This window comes from Silurus meridionalis, chromosome 13, assembly GCF_014805685.1.
Source record: "Silurus meridionalis isolate SWU-2019-XX chromosome 13, ASM1480568v1, whole genome shotgun sequence".
NCBI classification, from domain to species: Eukaryota; Metazoa; Chordata; class Actinopteri; order Siluriformes; family Siluridae; genus Silurus; species Silurus meridionalis.
This window is the reverse complement of record NC_060896.1, coordinates 17,419,715-17,444,748: the sequence shown is the minus strand read 5'-3', so window position 1 is coordinate 17,444,748 and position 25,034 is coordinate 17,419,715. Positions and strand designations below refer to the sequence as shown.

At 40.0% G+C, this 25,034-nt stretch overlaps 1 protein-coding gene across 2 annotated transcripts in view; it reads left to right on the top strand.

Annotated features, from left to right (window-relative positions):
• Positions 1–25,034, top strand: part of rasgrf1 (Ras protein specific guanine nucleotide releasing factor 1) — a 242,396-nt gene that overhangs the window by 183,463 nt on the left and 33,899 nt on the right. For both annotated transcript variants that reach the window (XM_046864006.1, XM_046864007.1), the window contains 6 exons: positions 13,211–13,330; positions 20,279–20,449; positions 20,558–20,664; positions 21,028–21,140; positions 21,461–21,521; positions 21,624–21,727. In XM_046864006.1, the coding sequence (XP_046719962.1) occupies positions 13,211–13,330; positions 20,279–20,449; positions 20,558–20,664; positions 21,028–21,140; positions 21,461–21,521; positions 21,624–21,727 (676 nt within the window). The remainder of the gene's footprint in view (positions 1–13,210; positions 13,331–20,278; positions 20,450–20,557; positions 20,665–21,027; positions 21,141–21,460; positions 21,522–21,623; positions 21,728–25,034) is intronic.

Sequence of the window (25,034 nt, the reverse complement as noted above, 5' to 3'; positions counted from 1 at the left end):
CATGTTGGAACTGTGACTCTAGTTTCCTCCCGTAGCGCCGCTTTGCATCCTTCACCGCTCTGCGAACACTGTAACAAGCAGCATTGTACTTGTCCATGTTCCTCGGTGTCGAGCCCCGTGTTGTAGGCAACGGAGCGGGATCTCAGAGCGTCGCAGATGGTTTTATCCACCCATTGCTTCTGGTTGGGAAACGTTCCGATAGTGTTTTTTTGCACCGTATCATCCGCTAGTTTCCAGATGAACCCCACAACTGCTTCCGTAAACAAGTTGACGTCATCAGAGCTGCGCCTGAACATGTCCCAGTCTGCGTCATCCAAAGCGCACTGCAGAGCGGCCACCGATTGGTCAGTCCAGCGCGCGACCTCCCTCTGAACCGGAGCTTCCTGTTTTAGCCTTTGTTTGTAAACAGGCATGAGGAAGATTGCGGCATCGTCCGATTTTCCAAACGATGGACGTGATTTTGCCTTGTAGCTGTTCTTGAATGGTGTGTAACAGTGATCCAGAGTCCTTTCGCCCCTGGTGGGGCAGGTGATGTGCTGATGAAAGTTCGGTAGTGCGCACTTGAGGTTGGCACTGTTGAAATCTCCGACCAAAATGAGCGCAGCGTCCCGATGCTGTGTTTGGTGAAGAGTTAGTGTCTCATGTAAATCCCATACTGCAGTGTCCGTGTCCGCTTGAGGTGGAATATAAACGGCACTGACTATGCCCGAGCTGAATTCCCGAGGTAGATAGAAGGGCCGACATTTAATGGTCAGTAGTTTCAGGTTTGGTCTGCAGGAGCGTAAATGAGGAACGATGCTCGCGTTGTCGCACCAGTGGTTGTTCACCATCAGACACACTCCACCTCCTCTTGACTTCCCCGACTCCAGTGTTCTGTCCATGCGGTAAACCGAGAAAAACTTGGCCGGCTGGATGGCGTGGTCCAGTACCGCTTGGTTCAGCCATGTCTCGGTGAAGCAGAGAAGGTTGCAGTCCCGAATGTCCCTCTGGAACTTGACCCTTGCCCTGAGGTCGTCGAGCTTGTTCTCCAGTGACTGGACGTTGGCTAACAGGATACTAGGTAAGGGAGTGCGGTGTGCGCGTGCCCTCAGCCTGTTCCTGATGCCGGCTCGTTTCCCTTGCGGATGCCGGTACAGGTCGCGTCCTTTGTTCTCCCTCAGGATCTTGCTCGGTGAGTGCATTGTACTCCAATTGATATGAGTGTCTCTGTCATATCTAATGATGTCCATCTTGTGTAAATGGAACTAAAACTAGTTAAATAAAGGTATTAAAATAAACAAAAAAAGAGAAAACGTAGCCGGAGCAGTCATGACGGCAGCCGACCTCACTGGCGCCATCTTTAAACTTCCTAACTTTTCATGCCAAAGCTGATTGAAATTCTAAGGAGAAACAGAACTGATTAGTATTTATATAATATTTTACAAATATTTGAGAAATTTGTAATAATTTTACTAATTCATTTAATGCACTTAATATATTAAAAAAACACAAAAACAAAACCTCACACATGTATGTACCACTTTTAAATCACTATGCATCTCTTTCCAATTGTGTATGGAATCAGTAAATATGCATCTAAAAGATTATGATGCTCAAGAAGTTAAATTTTCTTGGTAAATGACGGGATCAAGGCCTCAATAATCTTCAGTGTTCCAGTCTTTTGAAAATAAACGGTGGTTTGTCTTGAAGAACAATAATCTGAATAATCTCACAAAACTCTGGAAGACCCGAAAGCTCCCCATAGGCAAAGACCATGCTTTCCCTGTATGTGTAGCTTTGATAGGTCACTTCGTGGATCATGCAAAAAATATCTAAGTTTGGGTGGTCTTGCCTCACTTGATATTTCATCATTAAGGACATCAACGGAAGATGGGAAATATGTGATACTTCCAATTTAGATGTGAGGGAATTGCAAATATATAGATGTCATATTTAACTGATGCCTTTGTGAAAATGACTGCAGCACATATTTTAAGCATTTTGAATGGCGCACAACCCACAAAAACTATGCTTTGCCTCAAAACGTATATAGTCCAGAGAGCAACTAGAGGACCAAACTGCGGAATGAGCTGAGAATAAATGCTCCAAAAAATGGTGTTTGGGCAAAAGTCTGGCATTAGGAAAAACCTCCTGGAATCTTACCCTATGTTCTGATATCTTACTGAACAGATAAGAAATCAATTCCTTGGTCTGGGAAGGATAAACATCAAGGTCTACAATGTCTTTCAAGTCATTTAGAACTTGCCAGGCAGTTTAACTGCTGGTAACTTTGTCTCCAATCAAAAGAGATAAAAATTTCAACAGGCTCCAGTGAACATGGGTGTTCCCCGCAACAGTTTGTCTAGCTGTCATACTATTTAAAAAAAAATTTCTGAATTTGTTCATTGACGTAGACCAAGTTAAGATATTTTTTTATATACAAAGACAGTCATTAAGAATAAGGGAGATCTGCAGACCTGCAGTAACTATAGGGGAATAAAGTTGATCAGTCAGTTAAAGATTTAGAGAATTTCATTGGTAGTGACGAGGATGGACAAGATTAGAAATGAATTAATTAGAGGGACAGCAGTAGGACGTTTTGGGGACAAATTGAGAGAGGCTTGATTGAGATGGTTTGGACATGTGCAGAGGAGGAACATGGGCTATATCAGTAGGAGAATGCTGAGGATGGAGCAACCAAGAACAAGGAAAAGAGGAAGACCACGGAGGAGGTTTATGGATGTGGTGAGGGAAGACATGCAGGTAGTTGGTTTGAAAGAGGCAGATGAAGAGGACAGAGTAGTATGGAGACGGATGTTCCACTGTGAATACCCCTAATGGGAGCAGTTGAAAAAAGAAGAGGAAGATACAAATATAGCACAATCCTAACTCAAGACAGTGGCTTCAAATAGGTCATGAACAATATCAGGAGGGAAACCTGTTGTAACCTTGAAGTGCGATAAATTCTCTGAAAACAATAATCTTTCACACCACAATGATGAGCTTTGCATAGGACAACCAAGATTAGCAGCATACATTTCTTCAGTTCTCTGACAGAAAGTTCCTGATATAACTTCTGTAGTTTGAAATCTTTCTTTCTTTGCTGTACAAAATCTGCACACATATGTTCCTGAAAGATTTTTCACAAACCCTGCAAGGCCATGAACTCAGGTTGTCAGCGACAACACACTGAACTGTGCCCCTTATTGCCTTTCCCAGATTTGCAATAAAAAAGTCCATGTTGCTTCAATGTGATGAGGTCATCTATCAATGGTTCTAACACTTTGTTATATCCATATTGCTTTAACATCAGTGCTATTACACAATGCAGCTAAATGTATAGCAGCCAGAGCCGACTGACAATCTGAATGTTTTTTTTCTTTGATGTACCAATTGGGTTACGTACTTCAAAGTCATCAACGTAAAATATCAATGAAATAGCAGTGTCTAAAAGCAGGGCATTCTGTTGGAAGTTAACAGAATCAAAAAAGCATGCATATTTAGATGGATTACTTCTGTAAACAAATTTTAAATGTAATGTATTATTAAGTATTTGTTGGCAATTTAGAATCTGTTGCAATTATTTAAGTATAGGAACATACTGAAATGTTCTTCCACCTTTTTGGTCAATAAATTATTCTATAGGTTCTAAAACTAAAAAATTTGCTTTATAGTATGCCTTTTGTTTCAATGTAGTAGAAAGGGGACCTTGCTCTCCAATCGCTGTATGAATTGGATGTGACTGGCAGATAACATCTGCTAACTCCTGCAAAAGAGCTTCATCAATCTGCAAATAATGTTCTTGCAGTAGCTGGATTATTGTTTGATTGACAACTGCGACAGACACCTTACCAATTAAATATTGCAATTTCTGCAGAAGGTCACTGCTCGCCACACCAGGTACAAGGTACACATGCTCTAGCTTTAGCACCAGAGAGGATATTTTACGTTTAATACCTTTTCCCAAATCCTCTGTACTTTCTGTTTCATGGAAATAAGTAGTTGTCTCATCAACTAAAACACTGTCATTTAATTCAGTGTCATCTATTAAGTCTTCAACATCTGATTTTTGATCATCAACAATGCCAGGCTTTAAGTCCCTTAAAAAGAATGACTTGTGTTTTCTTGACTTGTGTGACCTGGATGATCTATATAGAACCAAATATTGGTCTTGTATGTGCACAACAGTTTCGTGATTTTTCAGATGATGTCCAATGTGATTAAGAAAATCTTTCAATGATACGGTGTTTGTATCCACACAATGTACATTGAAATGTTTTCAAATCTTTTTGAGAATCATGCTGAAATTGACTTTTTGACAAATGCCTCTTAAGGGCCTCTTGTCATTCCAGCTTTTAAAACAACAGGGGCAGCTTGAATAAGTGCAAAGGTAAGAACGATGTCCAAAATGTCTATGATCGAGCCTAAAATGAATGAGAAGTTCAGATCTTTTTGGTTTAGTGACACCACAGTCTTTGCATGTCCACATTTTACATCTTAATAAAAAAAAGACATTTCTATATAAATTCTAATTGGCAATATAATGTATAAAACCAAATACTAAATCTAAGACCAACATTCAGAAGAGTGATAAATTCAACCATTTACATCTACTTAGTTTTATCAAATAGAGATAACTTAGTTATGTTGTGACTAGGTGACGATGTTTCCAAACGGTTGTCTTTCAGTATCTTTATCCTAAAAAACAACAGATAATGACAGCAATTACCAACTTAATTAAAGAAAAAAAATTTAAATTACTTCTTTTTCAGAGAGGCCTAAAAAATATATACTACATATTAAAAAGTTATTTTATTAGTATAAACAAAGACTATACATTATTCTTTGGTTTTTTTCTTCTTCTTCTTCCAAATAAATTGTTCAAAAGTCATAAAAAAATAAAGATGTCTCTTCATCCACTTTAGAGAGAACCAAATGTCTTCACTTGAATACTTTTATAAATCGACATCTTGGCTGAATAATGTATTTTATACTTTTTATTATTAATGTATTTTTATTGCACATAATGACTGCTCCACTACGAGATCGTCAGACAGTCAATCAAAAAATGTATGTTGGCGTCAACATGCAAATACAAAAACAAGTGGTTGGAAGAAAACCATCACACTTAGCATCTTACGTTTTAAAGTATAAAGCACATTTTACCTATAATTGTCTTATTAATAGAAGTCTTGTCCAATAATACTTGCATTAATCTAACATGACAGTAACCCTGCAGATACTGGGCTAACTGCACAAATACATTTGCATGTCTATGTACGGTCAACCCCAGTTAATTCGTGGCTCGAAAAAATATTTGTGGGTTCTCATTTGGAACTCACAGTAAATTGCAGATAATCTTAAAATTCATGGGAATCTGCAGCGGGGCCAAATGTTCAGGAATGTCAGGAATAACATTTTAAACTATGTATTTGGTCAAATACTGCACAATTTTACATTTATAAAGTGACATTGTCTAGATTAATTCACTAAGGTACCATAGGGGGCTGCAGTGGTGTGGTCAAAATTTGAGGACTTTCTAAATTTGGCAAAATCCGGGGGTCCACTGTATATAAAAAGAAGAGTAAACCAATTAACATCGCTATCATTTTGCCAACTATATAATAATGATATGCCGCAATTATCTATTGATAAAACTTCTTAAAACTGATTATATGAATGACTACAGACTACCCACCGTTTAAGCTCTGCTAATACACTTAAGTTATGACGTCAATATCTTTACAAAATAAAATAAATACTGGACAATCACATGCACCAATGCATTTACAACTACTTTAATGTTCTATAAATGTATATTTACTGCAATAAAGCCTTATAAGCATAATTTATGAGTACTCACCACTCGCGTTTCCACACCACGGCAAAACAAAATGGCACCCAATCAGAAAATTCAAAAGCCAAACCTTGGTGATGTCGGTAGTCATGTGGTTTGAATGAAAAACGCAAAATTGTCATTTAATTTAGAGCAAATAGTTTAAATTACATCATCAAAATTAAATTTTACTTACAGAGAAATAATTTTAACTAATTTAAGTCGATCCAATGACAAGGCAAAAAAAATAATGTATTAATTCAGATCCAGTACAAAAGGTTTCTTGGAATAACGACAAGGCATGTGCACTTTTTCAGTGTAGCAATGGAAGCTAATACCATGTTTATGTATATTTCACCCAGAGGCAGCATAGATAAAGAGAAAGGTGGAAAAGAAATGAATTAAATTTATTCACATGAACCAAAGAACCATAAACGAGGTTCAATAGTCTTTCAGAGAACAAACACAAGCCAGGAAGTAACAGTACCGGAAAATGAGTATAGTACTTAGTAGTACCGGAAAACGAGGTAGGGTAGGTTGTACGGGTAGTCCAGGAATGATCTCCAGAGTGAACTGTAGAACGGATGGTGAGTGAGTGTAAACGGGGGCTTTAAGTAGGGGGAGAGATGATGGGAAACAGGTGAAGGTGGTTAGTAAGTGGGCGAGGCTCTGCAAGCATGCTGGGTGCTGAGAGAAGGCATGTCAGGTCCCCTGACATCATTATAACCATAAACTTTTTTCTCTAATGTTTTTATGGGGAGCTACAGTACATTATCTGCGTTGTGATTGAATGTTCTATGAATTCTAGACCTTCAGTAGTCCATTCAAGCCCTGAGGGGTCAGACGGTGAGCTTTCTCCTTAATCTCAGAGTCCACACCTGAAAACCAAAGGTATCTACAAGCAATTTCTACAAGCATTACCATACGTTAATGGAGTTGGTAAAAACCTTGAGTTTTTGCAGTGGTTAAACTAATCCCTGGGTGCAAATGAGCTTTCATAAGACTCCTCAAGAAGTACAGGCGTTGTTCTGCCTTTCTAACCAGAGCTGAGGTATTCTGTTGCTAGGACAGATTTCAAATTCCCAAGAACTTAAAGCTAAAGAGCCTCTCTACATCAGTTCCATTGATGTAGACTGGGAAGTGTCTTCTGCTGTTAGATTTTCGAAAGACCACAATAGTCTTCATGGCGTTGAGGGGTCAGGTTGTTGGTGGCATACCACGCTGTCAGGCTTTGAATCTCTTACCTGTAGGCCGTTTTGTCATTGTTGCTGATTTAGCCGACCACATTGGTATCATCTGCATACTTGATGAAGATGTTGGAGTTATGCAGAGGAGAACAGTCATGGGTGAACAGGGAGTAAAGTAGTGGGCTCAGAACACAGCCCTGTTAGATGCCGGTGTTCAGAATAAGGGTTGAAGGTACCTCTAAGGTCTGTTCGATGAGAAATTCCAAAATCTATCTGCAAGTGGAGGTGCAGATACCGAGGTCACTGAGCTTAGTGATAAGTACAGTGGAGGGGTGTGTATTGAATGCAGAATTAAAGTCAATGAACAGCATTCAGATTTTTTGTTTTTATCCAGGTGGGTAAGGGTGTGGGTCCAGCACTTCATAACAATAGGGTTAAGTGCAACTGGACAAAAATCATTCGGGTATTTGGCAGCTGGGGTGGAATGTCCTATGCCTTGATCGAAGCAAGCAAAAAAATGATTGAGTTCGTATTGTAGTCTGTGATGGTCTGGATTGTCTGGTTTCTCATCAATGCCCTGGAGTTCCATGAAATTACGAAATAAGAACAGGAGCGTTGAGGATGGATTTGGACTGTAGTTAATGTCAACAGTCTGATCACCATCACTGCACCCCGCAACATCGTTTATCTGTAATAAATGGACATTCAGTGCAAACCAGATGAAGATGGGTTAAATCTTGACTCTTGTTCCTCTCAAGTTTTCTTCCTTATGCCATTTCTGGGAGTTTTTTCTTGCCACAGTTGCCAACGGCTTGCGCATCAGGGACAAACTTACACTTATAAAGAACATCTTATTAATTTTTATCACCACATTATCTGTGTAAAGCTGCTTTGAGACAATGTTCATTGTTAACAGCATAATACAAATAAAAATGAATTAAATTGAATTGGATGCCTTTCTACATTTGCTGGTTTCACCTTTTTGATCAGTGGTGTGTATTTGGGTAGCAGGAACAAAGAGAGGTGATCAGACTGACCCAAATAGTGGAGGGGAATGGCCGTGTATGCCCCAGGTATGTTTGTGTATACCTGATCCAGTGTGTTGCCCCTCTGGTGGAGCAGGAGACATTATGTTAAAATGTTAGTAGTACAGATCTCAGGTTGATAGCTCCTTCGGGATGTGCAGACTGTTGCTTGTTGATAGCTGCATGCAGTTCCTCCATAGCTAGTTTAGCGTTAGCATCTGGAGGAATGTACACTGCAGTTACAACAATGGCTGAGTAGTCTCTCTGTAAATAAAAGGGCCTGCACTTAATCATAAAATACTCTAAATGAGCAGAGCAATGACTTTCAGTAACAGTAGAGTCCATGCACCATGATTTGTTAACATAAATGCACAGACCTGCTCCCCTGCGCTTACCAGAGTCCACTGTTGTCCTGTCTGCCCAGGGAAAACACTGCGACCCCCGAGCTTAATGGAGCTGCTGGGAATGTTGTCGTTGAGCCATGTTTTCATAAAAATCAATACATTTCATTCCTTAATCCGCTTGTGTGAAGTTATCCGGAGCAGCAGTTCATCCATTTTGTTCGCAAGAGACAATACTTTAGCAAGGATGCCACCTTGCTTCCCCCTCCGTTATGGTCTTGGCGCCGGCCGAGCTGGATTAGTGGTCCATGGTTCAAGTGATTTCCCAGAGGGAGTTTATAGTTCATTGAAAGTCTCTCTCTGTAGTTGTGACCAATGTCTAGTAGTGTTTGTTGGCTGTATGAAATGACTCAGTATTCAGATAATTGTTTCAACACTGCTACAAATTGGGAAATGGAGTCACCATCTTTTGGGAAATCAAAATCACTCTGCGATAATCAGTGGTTTAGGTAAATAGTGCTCTTTGAGTAAATTATTATTACCCTCCGACAGGCAGTGAGGGGCCGTGCATTTGGTACCTGGGCCTTTAGAAGAATAGAATTGCCTTTATTTGACACATATAGATTACAGCACAGTGAAATTCGTTCTTCACATATCCCAGCTTGCTCAGAAGCTGGGGTCAGAGCGCAGGGTCAGCCATGATACGGCGCCCCTGGAGCATAGAGGGTTAAGGGCCTTGCTTAAGGGCCCAGGAGTGGCAGCTTGGCGATAACGGGGCTTAAACCCCCAACCTTCCGTTTAGTAACCCAGCACCTTAACCACTGAGCTACCACTCCCTAGGGACTCCCTTCAGTGGGGACTCACCCGACTTAATCCACCTCTTAATACTACCACTATTATGTCGCAATTATAGAAATCATCAATATTATACAAAACCACAATATAACAACGCATAGGATTACAGAGAAAGGGAGGGTGAATTCCATTTTACTAAAGCAAGCTCTAAACCTCTACACTACAACCGCAACAGTGCCACCTACATCATCTGGCACACATGACAAAAACATAAACATTTATATTAAATACAATCTATTCACCAGAGATGCAGACTTATAATTTGCACCGCTCCTCAGAGGCTGTAAGCCAGTGGTACCGCTCACATTCGCTGGTCTGAAAGTGGCAAACAAATCATTTCATTTCAAAGCTAGCTAGCTTTGGGATTGGCTGACCTCTTCTCACAATGTCTAGTTTTTTTTTTAAATGTTTTTTATGTACCAAATTAATTTCTCTTTCTCCATAGGCATAAAAAAGTCAAATTCCGATGTATTAATGTGTGCAGCGCACTACAGATGTGTTTTGCCAGTCGAACTTGGCTGTAACAGTTTCCCTCTGACCAACCAAACAGAGGAGGAAAAAATGCTGATGCTATTCTAGCTATCTTGAAATCTGATTGGTCAAAGAAACAGACTAATTTCTTATTGAGACTATGGTAAAAAAGGCCAGTACTACAGACTTTGATGTCCCTGGGCAGATTAGATGGACATTGCAGCACATAGGGTGTGAAATCTGATTGGACAAAAATCTAACATCCACATACACGTACTGGAAGTAGTGCAGTAAAGAGAAACGCTACGAAATGAAGAGAATAGACAGTTGGGAATAAATTAATAAATTTTTATGAAACAAATATGAGAATTTAGGTTGCAAATGTAGGTCAGTGCTTCTGATAGTGTTTAGGCCAGCAGAGAAGGCTTTATATACATTTTTTCCAGATTATTAACATTCAATATTGGTTACTTCATCTGAGGTGTTTGAATGTTATAGCTTAAAGTATATCTACAGTATTGCAATGACAAAGCTAGTTCTTCTGTTTTTGCTATTTACTGAAGTCACTCAGTTTTGAGAACTTCAGCAGAAACATAATACTAATGCTATATACTGTCGCCCTCTTAGAATTTTTTATGGCAACATTCCTTTAAGATTATGATCAATGTTGACTTGGTTGCATCAAGCAATTCCTGCAGATTTTACATGCTTTGACTTTCCCATTTTATCACACCCCAAAGGTTTTCTCTTAGATTTAGCTGTGGTGACTGGTAAGTCCACCAAAAAAACACTGAACTGTCTTGTTTATGAAACCAGTTAGAGATGTAAGGTAAACTAAAAGCTAAACTACAGAGAAGACTTGGTAAAACAAACAGCAAACTTCAGGGAAACTCAGGGACAGAGCGGGAGACACGAGACACACAAACTCTGAACCAATAACTCACATCGCCTCGAAACAAACACATCAGATTTAAAAAACAAGATGAAAATTAAAAGCCAACTAAATCTAATGTTAAAGGGAGAGCTTAAGTACATACAGAGCTAACAAGGTGCAGGTGGAAACATTAAGGGTAGATTAGGGAGTCGAACAAAGTAAGGAATAGAGAGTTGGGGCCTACTGGCAGCTCCCAAAACATGACAGGGCCACTGCAGTAACACCCAGCTCCTGACACTCAAACCAGGAGGTGGAAGAACCAAAAAATGGAAAATATAACTCCCAGAAATTATAATGCAAAAGTACAACAAAAAGTGGAAACAGCTAAATATAATCCACAGAGGATCCAAAGGGAAAAATACTTGAACAAAGTCTCTTAGGATTTAGTAACTAGATAAATCAATGTTACATCACCTCAAAACAAACCCATAAAATCTGAAACACACCAGATTAAATTAGCTAACAAAAACTAACACAAAGGGGGATTTTAAATACATACAGAGCTAATGAGTTGCATGCCAGAAAAATAAAGAGCAGCTTAGGAAGTAAGAAGCGAGGTGTAGGAATAGGGAATAGAGAGTAGGGGCCCATTGGTGGTGTCTGATTGTGAAAAATAAAAGCACAATTTAATTCAATACAATTTTACTTGTATACCGCTAGATATTGCAGGGATAAAGTGGGCAGATCTAAGGAAAGGAAAGGGGCAGGAACACTGGTCACTGATACCAGGGGTAACAGGGAGAGAAAGATATGGATTATTAAGTATCCTTATTGTTGTATAAAAGTTAAGGACACTGTGCAGGTGGGGATTCTGGCAAGACTCGCTATGGCAGCATAACTAAAAGGGAGAGCCAGAAGGTAACACAGACATGAGGGATCTCTTGGATAAGAGACGGCCCACCACATCACTGTCAACAAACTTGAGTGAACGGAGAAAAGTGAAGGGATGACAACATTCTAAACAACTGAACAGTATCATATACATTATTATATCGTAGTGGAGATTCTCCTTCCAAACAATAATTCTCCTCTTCCTCCGAACATCATTTCCATCACGCAAGCATTGTGGTAAATTACCAAGTTAAGATACTGTTTTCCTCTTTTAGATGTTAAGGCACCATTATTAAATGCTAAATATTAAATAATATTAGTCCATATTGGTTGTATTATTTTTTTCTTATGTGAATATTTGGGGTTGTTTGAAACGCATTATACCACTTTTTATTATTCCGCATCGGGAAATTTGTATTGGTATATTAATTATTCAGTGTGCGACTGGTGAACCGGAATAAATTAAATTCGTAACCTGAGGTACCATTGTACATGGTAACAAAATCTCTTCACATTGATCATTGATTTGGTTTGTTAAGATAAATTATTCTTCTATATTTTGTGCTGCCATATTTATTAAGGAGACAAGTAGCTTTTCCTAGCCAGCCTTCCATAAAAACTTTACTTGCATAAATTGTATTGTGCTGCAGAAAAGAAAAACATAAATGTGCTTACAGAGGCCTGTAAGTCATGATGTAGTTCTTGTTTTCTTTTTAATTTATATAACTGTGAATGAATTATTCTGACCTTATTCTGAATTTGCTGGGATGCTTCTTCTGCAAAGATTTATACAAAGTATTTTTCAATGTAAATTGTTTAAAGTCTTATACAGTAACCCTTCTTAAATTGATGAAAAATAACAATGGTTTCCTTAAGGTCATGGTTAATGTCTTTACTTGGCATGGTGCAGACACACATTTGTGTGCTCCAGAATGGCAAAAATGTAATTGTCTTATACAGTAATCCCCCGGAACTCACGAGGGTTATGTTCTTATTGAATTCATCTAGACATTATATCACTTTAATACAATAATAGAAATGTTATGTAATTTGTTAGTGAAAACAGTGTAAAATGTTATTCTTAACATTTCTGAACACTTGGTCCCACTGTGGATTCCTGTGAATTTTAAGATATTCTGCAACTTGCTGATAGTTAGTTTCCAAATTAGAACCCGCAAATTTTCAGAGCCATGAATTATCGGGGGTTGACTGTATTGAGATAGTCATACTTTTTGGTGATTGACTAATCTTGTGTATAATGAATGTATAAATAGGAAAGCTTATAAGTAGGTGCTTATTTTTCTCATTTGGTTTCCAAATGTTTCTTTATTTTTATAAATAAATGTTAACAAATTCGGTTAAACAAGTTTAAAAGTAAGTACAATGCAATTGTTATTTAAGTCCTGATAAAAATGGAATTGAAACAATGACGTACTTTCTTTTTCAAATAATTGCATTGATTATTGACATGTCACTATATGGCAGCTTCCATGATGTTACATACCAAACTCAATACACCTGATCTTATTCAGTATAGTCAAATATATTAATATGCACTGCCAATGTTATGCTAACAACCAAAAAGGGTCTAAACAATATAGTAATAAGAAACATCTTGAATTAATTTGCTCCTTGGCAGGATGTCACACAAGGAAGACAGCACATGTTTTTTAGATCATACACAGATTCATTTATCACTGAAAGCAATTATACCACAATCCATAAATTTATCATTCACTTTTTTCCTGCAGATATTTCAGTGAGGGAGGAAAGGGACAGCGACCCACCTCAGAATGATGAGGCAGATGCAGAGGCTTCACCTACCAAATCACCTTCAACGCCAAAAAGTGTCAAATGCAAAACCTCTTCAGGTAGGCTGTCCTTTTCCTGTAGTAGTTAGTTACAACCAGTTAATCAGAGCTTTTTGACTAATGCAAGTCACCTGTTTAAAGCTGTGCAAAACTAGCTCCACATTTCCTATAATCAGTAGCTCATCATCTCCATGCCATTTTTAATTTTTATGGGAACACTGTATTTACAGTGTTCCACAATTTATTTGTGGAAGGTAAACTTAGCCTTTCAATCTGACACATATCCCTTTTCTATCATGTGATTTCCACTTCAGCAAGTGTAAATTGAAAAAGACTGGCAAGGCAAAACTGCCTTTAATATTAGAAATGCTCCAGATACCCTCCAGTGGCTTAGGGAAAGAATCCTGAGAGAGTTGTGAGTTGTTCTATTCTCCTCTGGAGCACAGAGGGTTAAGGGCCTTGCTCAAGTGCCCAAGAGTGGCAGCTTGGCGATGCCAGAACTTGAACCCCCGACCTTCTGATAAGTAACCCAGCACCTTAACTACTGAGCTACCACTCCCCCTCTAATGAGAAAGCAGGCAGAAAAGAGAGTAAAAGTTTACCTGCTGAAGCGATGTCATCAGCAAAGCCTGGGGTGGAGCCACAACATCAACAAAACAAAGAGCTCAGCAGTCCTGGCAGAGCGATCGTCTGGACAGAGCAAGGGAGCTGAGCGGCCTTCCTCAGTGGGACTCTGGAGCTGAGGCAGAGCGATGCCCCCTGTGGAGAGCAGTGGTGGAGCTATGTCTTCTGCAGAGTTCAGTGGCAGAGTGACATTGTCAACAAAGCCTGGGGGGAGAACCATGACATCAGTGAAGCCGGGGAGCAGAACAAAGACCTCAGCATTGCCTGGGGTGGAGCGACATTATCAGCTAAGCTTGTGAGTGGAGCAACATTGCCAGCAAAGCTCATGATCTCGACAGGGGAAGACGCATGCTTCTCTGCAGATGCGGAGCGACACCCTCTGCGAAGGTTTGAGGCAAAGCGATGTACTCTGTGGAGATTAGTGGTGTAGCGGCACCCTCTGTGTAAATCAGTGGCAGAGCGATGCCCTTCATGAAGATCACTGTCGGATTGACCTGGGGAGAGGACTTGATTTGCGATGATTAGATTTTTGCGATGACAATAAACTGGTGCTGAATCAAAAAGCTGGATAACTGGAGAAACATGAGCAATCCTGTTCTTATCAGTGAAGAACTGGTGAGTATATTTGGCAAGAGAGAGCTCACACTGTTGAAGGAACAGGAGGTCCGGGTCCCTGGAAAAGCACTGGGGCTCCATGGGTATTTTGCTTGGGGTTTTCATCAGGGCAACAGCAGTGGCAGGAGCTGGTGGTTGATCCTGTGGCTGCTTCAGCTGTTGCTCATGAGGTCAGGCAAGATCGCAGGTCTGGGGCATCTGCTGGGTCTAATACTGGCCAAGTTATTCTGCCAGTGAGAGATTAATCTGCCAGATTAATCTGTCAATAGGGTTCTGGTAGGACCAAAATCAAGTTGTTGACCAGGTCATGGTGAAAAAATCTTAAATGAGTGAGATAATCTGTCAAGGAGTGTGTGTTCTCAGAGCCCTTAAATACCCGGTAGTGTGGGAAAATAGACAAGATGGTCGCCACCCTGGAATTGTGCATCGCAAAACCAGAAATTCTCACTGCAAGCCCAACAGATCCTGACAAGTATGACTGGATGGTCCCACATTTTTGTCGTTGTTGAATATGCCATATAAAGAAAAGGTGCATTTAATACCTAAAACAGCTCTTTGTCTGACTTTGTACAAAACATCTTTTTTTTTTAGAACAAATTAAATTTATAACGAATATTTCAGAGAAAAACATATGAAAATATGTACATACTTAAAGCAGTTAGAATTTTTTTATATTTGAAGCAAATGGCATCAAAAGCAACAATGAGAGATTTTGGGAGTAGGCTTCATGGGTGCATTTCCCAATAGCTCACCTGGGAATGTTTATTTGTTAACGAAGTGGAAGGGTATATATATATATATATATATATATATATATATATATATATATATATATATATATATATATATATATACACATACCTTACTAGTACCGGGTTGGACCCCCTTTTGCGTTCAGAACTGCCTTAATCCTTCGTGGCATTCCTCAGAGATTTTGGTCCATATTGACATGATAGCATCACGCAGTTGATGCAGATTTGTCGGCACTTAATGACATTGCTCTATGTTTGCAAACCCCACAACAGCAGGGACCAGTGCAAAGCTGCACTTCGAAGCACATAATGCAGAATCAATGGTTTACCAACAGATTAAAGATGAGCTACTGAGGGAGCTGCTCATCCAGTCTCAGATCCCCTTTGAGGCCATCGCCCAGCCTCTGGTCCCCACTGAGGATGTCACTTAGCCTAGGATCTTTGCTGGGGGTGCCGCCCAGCCTGCTTGCCAATCCAAGAATGCCACCCAGCCTTTCCTACCACCCTGAGAATGCCGCTTTGGGTGTATAGCTTGGCTACACCGCCATGCCTCACAAAAAGGGCATGGCTCTGCCTTCAAGCCCCGTGTGTAGGTTGTGGCCCCGCTGCTGAGCCCCGCATAGAGGGCTGTTTACGGGTATGGCTGTTAAGATTCGTGGGATTTTATGGGTATATCAACAGCTGCATCTCTATTCACCAGTTTGTTAAGCTATAAGTTTGCACCCTCATTGGGCTCATCTCTTAAGAGAGTCTGCCTACAGGTGGGACTTATTAATTATATTTCTATTACATTTCTATTAATTTAATTAATTTCTCCTCCCCATTATATTGTGTGACTCCGCTTCCTAGAACCCATCAGACTAAGCCACCATGTAATGTACTCTGCTAAGAAGGTGATTGGCTGTAATCATCAACCTCTGCAGGGCCTGTACACTTCCAGCACACTGAAGCAACCAGTGTTACTGTTCCTTTTCTCTCCTTGAATAAACGTCTTTTATTGACCCTTGCAAGGCCTGTTTTGATTAAAAACTGTCTTGGAAAATCTGTATAACCCTGGTCACTGTACTGTAATTTAGTTTCAGGGTGTTTCTAAACATCTTTTAGTCTAGGCAATCTTTTTGGAGAGCAACAATTCAATTTCTCAAATCCTCTGGGAGTTCTCTGCCATGAGGTGCGATGTTGAACATCCATTGGTCAATATGAGAGAATTGTACTAAAAGCACCACATTTTAACTTCTTCTATACAAGATACATACATTTGTATGGTCCTGTCAAGCAGGTGAAAACATGAACATGATGAACATGTTTGACTACTCTAAAATACAGTTGTGTTCAAAATTATTCAACCCCCACTGAAATTGATTGTTTTGGTCGGTTTGACATTGATTATGATCATTCAGTCATCCTGCTTACAATTAAATCAAAGAGGCACGTGTAGGTCAGACAAATATAACATAACATTTATAATGAAATAACCACAAATGTCTTTTCTGAGCTCACATCATTATCAGTTTTATTCAACCCCCAAGTGACATTCAATCTTAGTACTTAGTACAACATCCTTTTACAGTAATAACAGCTTTTAAACGTGAAGCATAGCTTGACACAAGTGTCTTACAGCGATCTACGGGTATCTTCGCCCATTCATCATGGGCAAAAGCCTCCAGTTCAGTCACATTCTTAGGCTTGCGCACTGCAACTGCTTTCTTTAAGTCCCACCAGAGGTTCTCAATCGGATTTAAGTCTGGTGACTGCGATGGCCACTTCAAAATGTTCCAGCCTTTAATCTGCAACCATGCTCTAGTGGACTTGGACGTATGCTTGGGATCATTGTCCTGTTGAAAGGTCCAACGCCTTCCAAGCCTCAGGTTTGTGACGGACTGCATCACATTGTCATCCAATATCTCCTGGTACTGAAGAGAATTCATGGTACCTTGCACACGCTGAAGCTTCCCAGTACCTGCAGAAGCAAAACAGCCCCAAAGCATGATTGACCCCCCGCCATGCTTCACAGTAGGCAAGGTGTTCTTTTCTTCATAGGCCTTGTTCTTCCTCCTCCAAACATAGCGTTGATCCATGGGCCCAAACAGTTCTAATTTTGTTTCATCAGTCCACAGAACACTATCCCAAAACTTCTGTGGTTTGTCCACATGACTTTTGGCATACTGCAGTCGACTCTTCTTATTCTTTGGGGACAGCAAGGGGGTGCGCCTGGGAGTTCTGGCATGGAGGCCTTCATTACGCAGGGTGCGCCGTATTGTCTGAGCAGAAACTTCAGTACCCACATCTGACAAATCTTTTCTCAGTTCCTCAGCAGTCACACGGGACTTTTCTCCACTCTACGCTTCAGGTAGCGCACAGCAGTCGAAGTCAGCATCTTCTTTCTGCCACGACCAGGTAGCGTTTCAACAGTGCCCTTTGCCTTGAATTTGCGAATGATGCTTCCTATGGTGTCTCTTGGTATGTTTAACATCTTTGCAATCTTCTTATAGCCATTGCCCTTCCTGTGAAGAGTAATCACCTGTTCTCTTGTCTTCCTGGACCATTCTCTTGACCTCACCATGTTTGTAACCACACCAGTAAATGTCTAGAAGGAGCTGAGTATCACAGTCATTTTAAAGCTGCCTAATTGGTGCCTAATAGGCTTTATTGCTGCTCCCTGATATCCACAGGTGTTTTCAATACCTGATTGAAAACACTTCATTGAACCTCTGTTCTTCAGAGTGGTAGTCTTTAAGGGGTTGAATAATTATGTCAATGAAGAATTCACAAAAGAAACATTTACTACTGTATTACAAAACTAATTGATGTCATTTTAGTTGCATATGGTTCTTTAAGAAGTCCTTGTAGGATTTCATTCTGAATACAATTACAAATGTACACTAAATTCCCTAGAACCATTTACAGCATTGGGGGTTGAATAATTTTGAACACAACTGTATATCTAAGTTTATTTTCTAAAATATTGTCCCTTGAGAAGATATGCTAAAATACTGAAATGTTAGGGTGTAGTGACTCTCTCTCTCTCTCTCTCTCTCTCTCTCTCTCTCGCTCTCATTATACACTCACTGGCCACTTTATTAGGTACACCTTGCTAGTACTGGGTTGGACCCTCTTTTGCCTTCAGAACTGCCTTAATCCTCTGTGCCATAGATTCAACAAGGTGCTGGAAACATTCCTCAGAGATTTTGGTCCATATTGACATGATAGCATTACGCAGTTGCTGCAGATTTGTCGGCTGCACATCCATGATGTGAATCTCCCGTTCCACCACATCCCAAAGGTGCTTTATTGGATTAAGATCTGCTGACTGTGGAGGCCATTTGAGTACAGTGAACTCATTGTCATGTTCAAGAAACCAGTCTGAGATAATTCGCGCTTTATGACTTGGCGCATTATCCTGCTGGAAGTAGCCATCAGAATATGGGTACACTGTGGTCATAAAGGGATGGACATGGTCAGCAACAATATTCAGGTAGGCTGAGGCGTTGACACGATGCTCAATTGGTACTAATGGGCCCGAAGTGTGCCAAGAAAATATCCCCCACACCATTACACCACCACCACCACCAGCCTGAACCGTTGATACAAGGCAGGATGGATCCATGCTTTCATGTTGTTGACGCCAAATTCTGACCCTACCATCCGAATGTCACAGCAGAAATCGAGACTCATCAGACCAGGCAACGTTTTTCCAATCTTCTATTGTCCAATTTTGGTGAGCCTGTGCGAATTGTAGCCTCAGTTTCCTGTTCTTAGCTGTCAGGAGTGGCACCCGGTGTGGTCTTCTGCTGCTGTAGCCCATCCGCCTCAAGGTTCGACGTGTTGTGCGTTCAGAGATGCTCTTCTACATACCTCGGGTGTAACAAGTGGTTATTTGACTTACTGTTGCCTTTCTATCAGCTCAAACCAGTGCCATTCTCCTCTGACCTCTGGCATCAACAAGGCATTTGCTCCCACAGAACTGCCACTCACTGGATATTTTCTCTTTTTCGGACCATTTTCTGTAAACCCTAGAGATGGTTGTGCGTGAAAATCCCAGTAGATCAGCAGTTTCTGAAATACTCAGACCAGCCCGTCTGGCACCAACAACAATGCCACGTTCAAAGTCACTTAAATTACCTTTCTTTTCCATTCCTACGCTCGGTTTGAACTGCAGCAGATCGTCTTGACCATGTCTACATGCCTAAATGCTTTGAGTTGCTGCCATGTGATTGGCTGATTAGAAATTTGCGTTAACGAACAGTTGGACAGGTGTACCTAATAAAGTGGCCGGTGAGTGTATATACATATATTCTAAATTATATATCCTAAAGCAGCTTTTTTTTATAAATAGATAGATTCAGGATATAATTTGTATTCAGGATATAAATTAATAAATGTATCACGATAAGCTGTAACCCTGAGGTGCATAGTGGGAAGAAGCCTTGATAGGAACTATACTCAAAATGGAAATAATCTTTATTTTATTTATCTATTGCAGAAGTGCTACAATCTTCAGTAATCACATACACTGTATCTTTAGGTTGTCAATATAGGTCTATTCTCAGCACCAGCAAGTGGTTTCTAGGTGAATGGTTTGTGGTCCTGTAGTCCAGTGCTCTGCTGGTGCTACTGAGACAATGTGACAGCTCTTGGGTTTTTAATAAGAAGTTCTTCCATTCAAAATGTAAGGTTATAGGTGCTTGTGTTTGTCACATATTTTATTTATCATGTCGCTGATAAAATAATTAAATGGAATTTACTTCATTATTTAAACAGACTAGTTTGTGAGCAAATGGTATTTTTGTTCGGCATATTGAATACTTTATTGAATTACATTAAACCCTCAATAGGACTTGTTGCACAACCCCAACTTACATCTTACCAAACAAGAATCCTCTGAATGATTATACATATATGTGATATTCTAACACTAAATTACTTAAATTATATGTTCTGTATCTAGTATAGAAAAATGATTGGTCTCCTGTAATAACTTTCAGCATCAATAAGAGATTCTTTTCTAACTTTGTAGATTTTTCACTGTTTTCATACAACAATGGTATGATGATGTCATCTGGCCGAGAAATAGAGAACAACCGCAGTGCACTTTCAGCAGCATCTGCTTTTGCTATTGCCACAGCGGGTGCCAATGAGGGCACACCAACCAAGGAGAAATACCGGCGCATGTCCCTGGCTAGCACAGGTATCACTGTTTTGTTTCAACTGCAAGAGTGATATGCAATAACAAGATTAAAGTCAGGGATTAGTTGCTAGGCAAACAGTCATTAAGTTTTTTTTTATTTGTTACCAGGATTCCCCACAGACCAGAGGAATGGAGATAAGGAGTTTGTAATTCGCCGTGCAGCAACTAACCGAGTACTTAATGTGCTGAGGCACTGGGTATCCAAACATTCCCAGGTGAAAGGTCATATGGCACTCTTTTGTTTAACCTTTTTTCTACTATTTAGCAGTAGGTGTCCGATTGACCAGCCAATCTTCTATAATTTTATACTAGTACATCTACTGTTATCTCAAAAATCTGCTGAGCTGGGTAAATTTGACAAACAACCCTTAAACAATCACTTTTGCACAATTCTTTTTTGGTTTTAATGATTTTCATGTTTTTGGAAAGTAAATTAATCCATACTTTATCCATCCACACAATGTTTGCAATTGGGAAAATAACGTACATAAAATTAACACACAGTAATTACGTAGTATGCGCTGCTGTTGACAACTGTGGTCTCACTTCTAAATCCTCCTATCAAAATGTATGGCTAGGACTTTGAGACCAACACACAATTAAAAATGAACGTGATCTGCTTCTTGGAGGAAGTTATGCATGATCCTGAGCTGCTGACTCAGGAAAGAAAAGCAGCAGCCAACATCATAAGGTAGACCAACATTACAGAACACCCAGATATTCACCCAGATATTCAGAATACTCCACACTACATATCAGATGTAACACAATTGTATTCCCTTCAATTCTTTTTTTGTAAACATTAGTTTTAAAATGGATTCTAATAAAAAAAAGAAAAATTATTCGAAGTCTTGTTTATATGTAAGTTACCTTCGATATGCTATATTTTAATAACATCTCATTATCCCTTTTGTTTACATCTTTTTCTACAACTCTTTCAATAGTATTTTACTTAGACAACTTTTTTTTTTATTATATTGTATAAATAGTGCTTAATCATTTATCTGATAGGACACTTACACAGGAGGACCCTGGTGACAATCAGATCACTCTGGATGATGTGCTACAGATGGTGAGTGAGATGCTATGGGGTATAAAGCTGTTTTTATTTCTGATTTAAATTATATAAAATACCATTCCCGGGCATGTGTTTATTTATCTGTGTGCTTGAGAGGCTGAGGATGGGAAAGCAGAACCCTTTGAAAACCATTCAGCTTTGGAGATTGCAGAGCAGCTCACCCTGCTGGACCATCTGGTTTTCAAAGTCATCCCATATGAGTACGTATATTTTTGGTATTTTAAGCATTCAGTCAGTTCAAATAAGAGTTTGAAAACCTTAATGCTTTTTAAAGATAACATACATGTAAATAGGGTTGTATCATTGTATATTTTTAGTGCTATATTTAAACATGTATAAGTATGTATATAGCTTTAAATATAAAAATATGAGTCAAAGACAAGAACGTGCTTACTGTAACAACATCTACATTTTTTTATCTTATGATGTCTAAGGTATGCTTGCTTATTTTTTCTGCTTCTACCACATCAACATTGAGGACAGAATGTTTACTTGCTGCCTAATATGTCCCACCCACTAACAGGTGACATTATATATATATATATATATATATATATATATATATATATATATATATATATATATATATATATATATATATATATATATTCTCTGGTGACAATAGTATAGAAATGGAAATTGGATATATTTTATAGTCAATGTGAAGCTTGTATAGCAGTATTTGCTGTTTGAACACCATTGATATTTAGCATTGCCTTAATCCTCCTGGGCATGAAATTTACCAGAGCTACATAGGTTGTTGCTGGGATCCTCTTCCACTCCTCCATATTGACATCACAGAGCTGCTGGCTTGTAAACACATGATGCTTCTCCACTTTCTGCTTGAGGATGCCCCACAGGGGCTCAATAAGGTTCAGGTCTGGAGACATACCTAGCCACTAAATTACCTTCTCCTTCAGCTAGGCAGTTGTCATCTTGGTGGTGTGTTTTGAGTCAATTATATGTTGCTGCAATTCAGCCCATTTTCTGAAGGGAGGGCATCAGGTTCTGCTTCAGAATGTCATATTACATGTGAATCCATGAATCCATGCTTCCCTCAATAAACCACAGCTCCCCAGTGCCAGCAGCACTCATGCAGCCCCAGACCATGATTTTACCACCACAAAGCCCCATTTTTTTTGGTTCTTCGCACCAGGGCATCACCACACATGTTGGACAATATCTGAGCCAAACAAGTTTATCAGACCACAGGTTCATGCTCTTGGATGGGTTCATGCTCTTGGACGGGTTTTCTTCAGCAAAATGTTTGCACGCTTTCTTGAGAGGCAGCTTCAGAAGAAACTTCCTTCTGTAAGAGGTGTATGGTCTGAACACTGACAAGTGGACCTTGTGCTTCTGCAACCTCTAAAGCAATAAGAGAAAATGGCGGTGGTGACATGGTGTCATCTCCTAGCAGGTCTTGCAACTCTACTTTTTACACCTAGCAGGCCTTTTTTTTGTGTTTATACACATTTGTCAGGAGCCATTCTAAGTTCTACTTGCACAGTTAAACGTATTAATTACGAAAAAATCTAATCTACGTTTTGTGGTGTGCTTTTTTTACTTTTTTTTTTTCTATGTGTGCACTACTGGTTCGTGTTGTGTCTAAAAGCCTCTACATGGATTTGTGCTTTAAAAATGCACAATTAAAAATAACAAAATGCTATTTAGGGGAAAAACTGTATATATATTCTAGTTACCTCTAGTCATCTACTTGCGGCAGAAGTTTTCATCACAACCTGCTCGGATATTAAGCAATTTATTCATCTGTTCTGGACTATGGACACGTTGTGATGTGTGAACAGCGGGGTTTTGAAACCAAAAGCACTTTTAGGTGAACATCTGAACATTAGGAGTATTGTTTCACAGAACAAAAAAGTTGTTTCATTTATCATCTAATTCAAATTTGGATTTTCTTTGTCTGAAATGTGGTTGCATCAATTATCTTTTCTAAGTGTATTTTTGATGCCTGGATATCAATATTTTAGTCATGATAGGTCCTTGGGAAGGGGACCATTCTTTGTCATGAGGTACCAATTCTCCAATTCAGTGGTCAGTATGGCTTTGCATGGTTAAGTGACATACAGCTGTTATCACTTAGAATGTAATCACCTTTGTTGCCAGCTATTTTGACATATATGTATAGTTTAGAGGACAGTAAATATATGCTGCTATACAAGCTTCACACTGAGTACTCTAAAATATAGGCAATTTATATAAAAAAAATATAGGCAATAGACAGTCCTCCTGAACCCGAATGGCAGGAGCAGCGTACTGCGGCCGTTGAAGCCCTCTGAGAGGTGGCGGATGACCCATCCGCAATAAACTTTCTGGTGAAATAAGGGAGGTAACTGCTGGAGGGAGGCAGCGTCCTGAACACCCTGTGGCAGGGCCGACAGACCGGCCTCCTGGTGGTGCCGGGGAGGGACGGGCACCGTAGCATGAGGTGCACACCGCCCTCCAAGATGCAAGCCATCAGGCTTATGCACCACAGCCCGTTCACTAGAGGCTTGGACGAACCTCAGGTCGTCCAGCCTCTCCTCGGGCTTCCCCTAGGACCTCCCTGCGGGAATCGGATGGCAACGCTCTCTTTCAGGGCTATTTCGCTGTGCCTGGATGTACCAGGGCGAGGTTGCCGCCAAGCAGCCCCATTGGAGCGGCGAGGAAGTACCACTAAAACGCCACCGCGGTCTCCTGGACCCACCAGCAATCGCCCTTACCTACAGCGTCACCAGGTCAGGCCAGGAGGGGTCACTGTGGCGCTCAGAAGGAAGCTCACACAATCCCCCATAGCAGGCCAGCCTGGTTTGACTGCAACACACTCATCATGTGGAAGCAACCTGCAGCCTGACCTGCCGCGTAGCCCTACCTACCAGAGCCAAGTGGCTCTTTGTAGGCAAACTGATAGCCTTCATATATGTAGCACTCGGGGAGAGATAGCTAGCTAGCGTCTCTACCACAAGCGGCATTAGTCCCAATAACATTCGCACACAGCAAGAAACATTGGAAAAGCACGTGCCACGCACGGGCCTCCCAAGACCCAGACACCTCGGTGCGCAGGTCAGGGAAGGCGCTGAGGCTGTGACACAAGGCGCAGGAAACGCTCATCCAGCTCACTGTTTTTATATATATATATATATATATATATATATATATATATATATATATATATATACACAGTTGAAACCAGATTTTACATACACTTCAGAAAAAAACACAAAAACTTTTATTTCTTTACTGTCATACATTAAATCAGAGTAAACTTTTCTGTTTTAAATTAATAAATATTAACATTTTTTGCATTTGTTAAATGTCTGAATCGAGCGAGGGAGAATTTTTATGTATTTTTATTATCACTTTCATCAAAGTCAGAAGTATACATACGCTAAGTTTATCGTGCCTTTAAACAAATAAAACTCCAGATGATTCCATTCTGAGCTTAAGAAGCCTCTGATAGGTTAATTGATTCCATTTGAGTTAATTGGAGGCTGTGGATGCATATAAAGG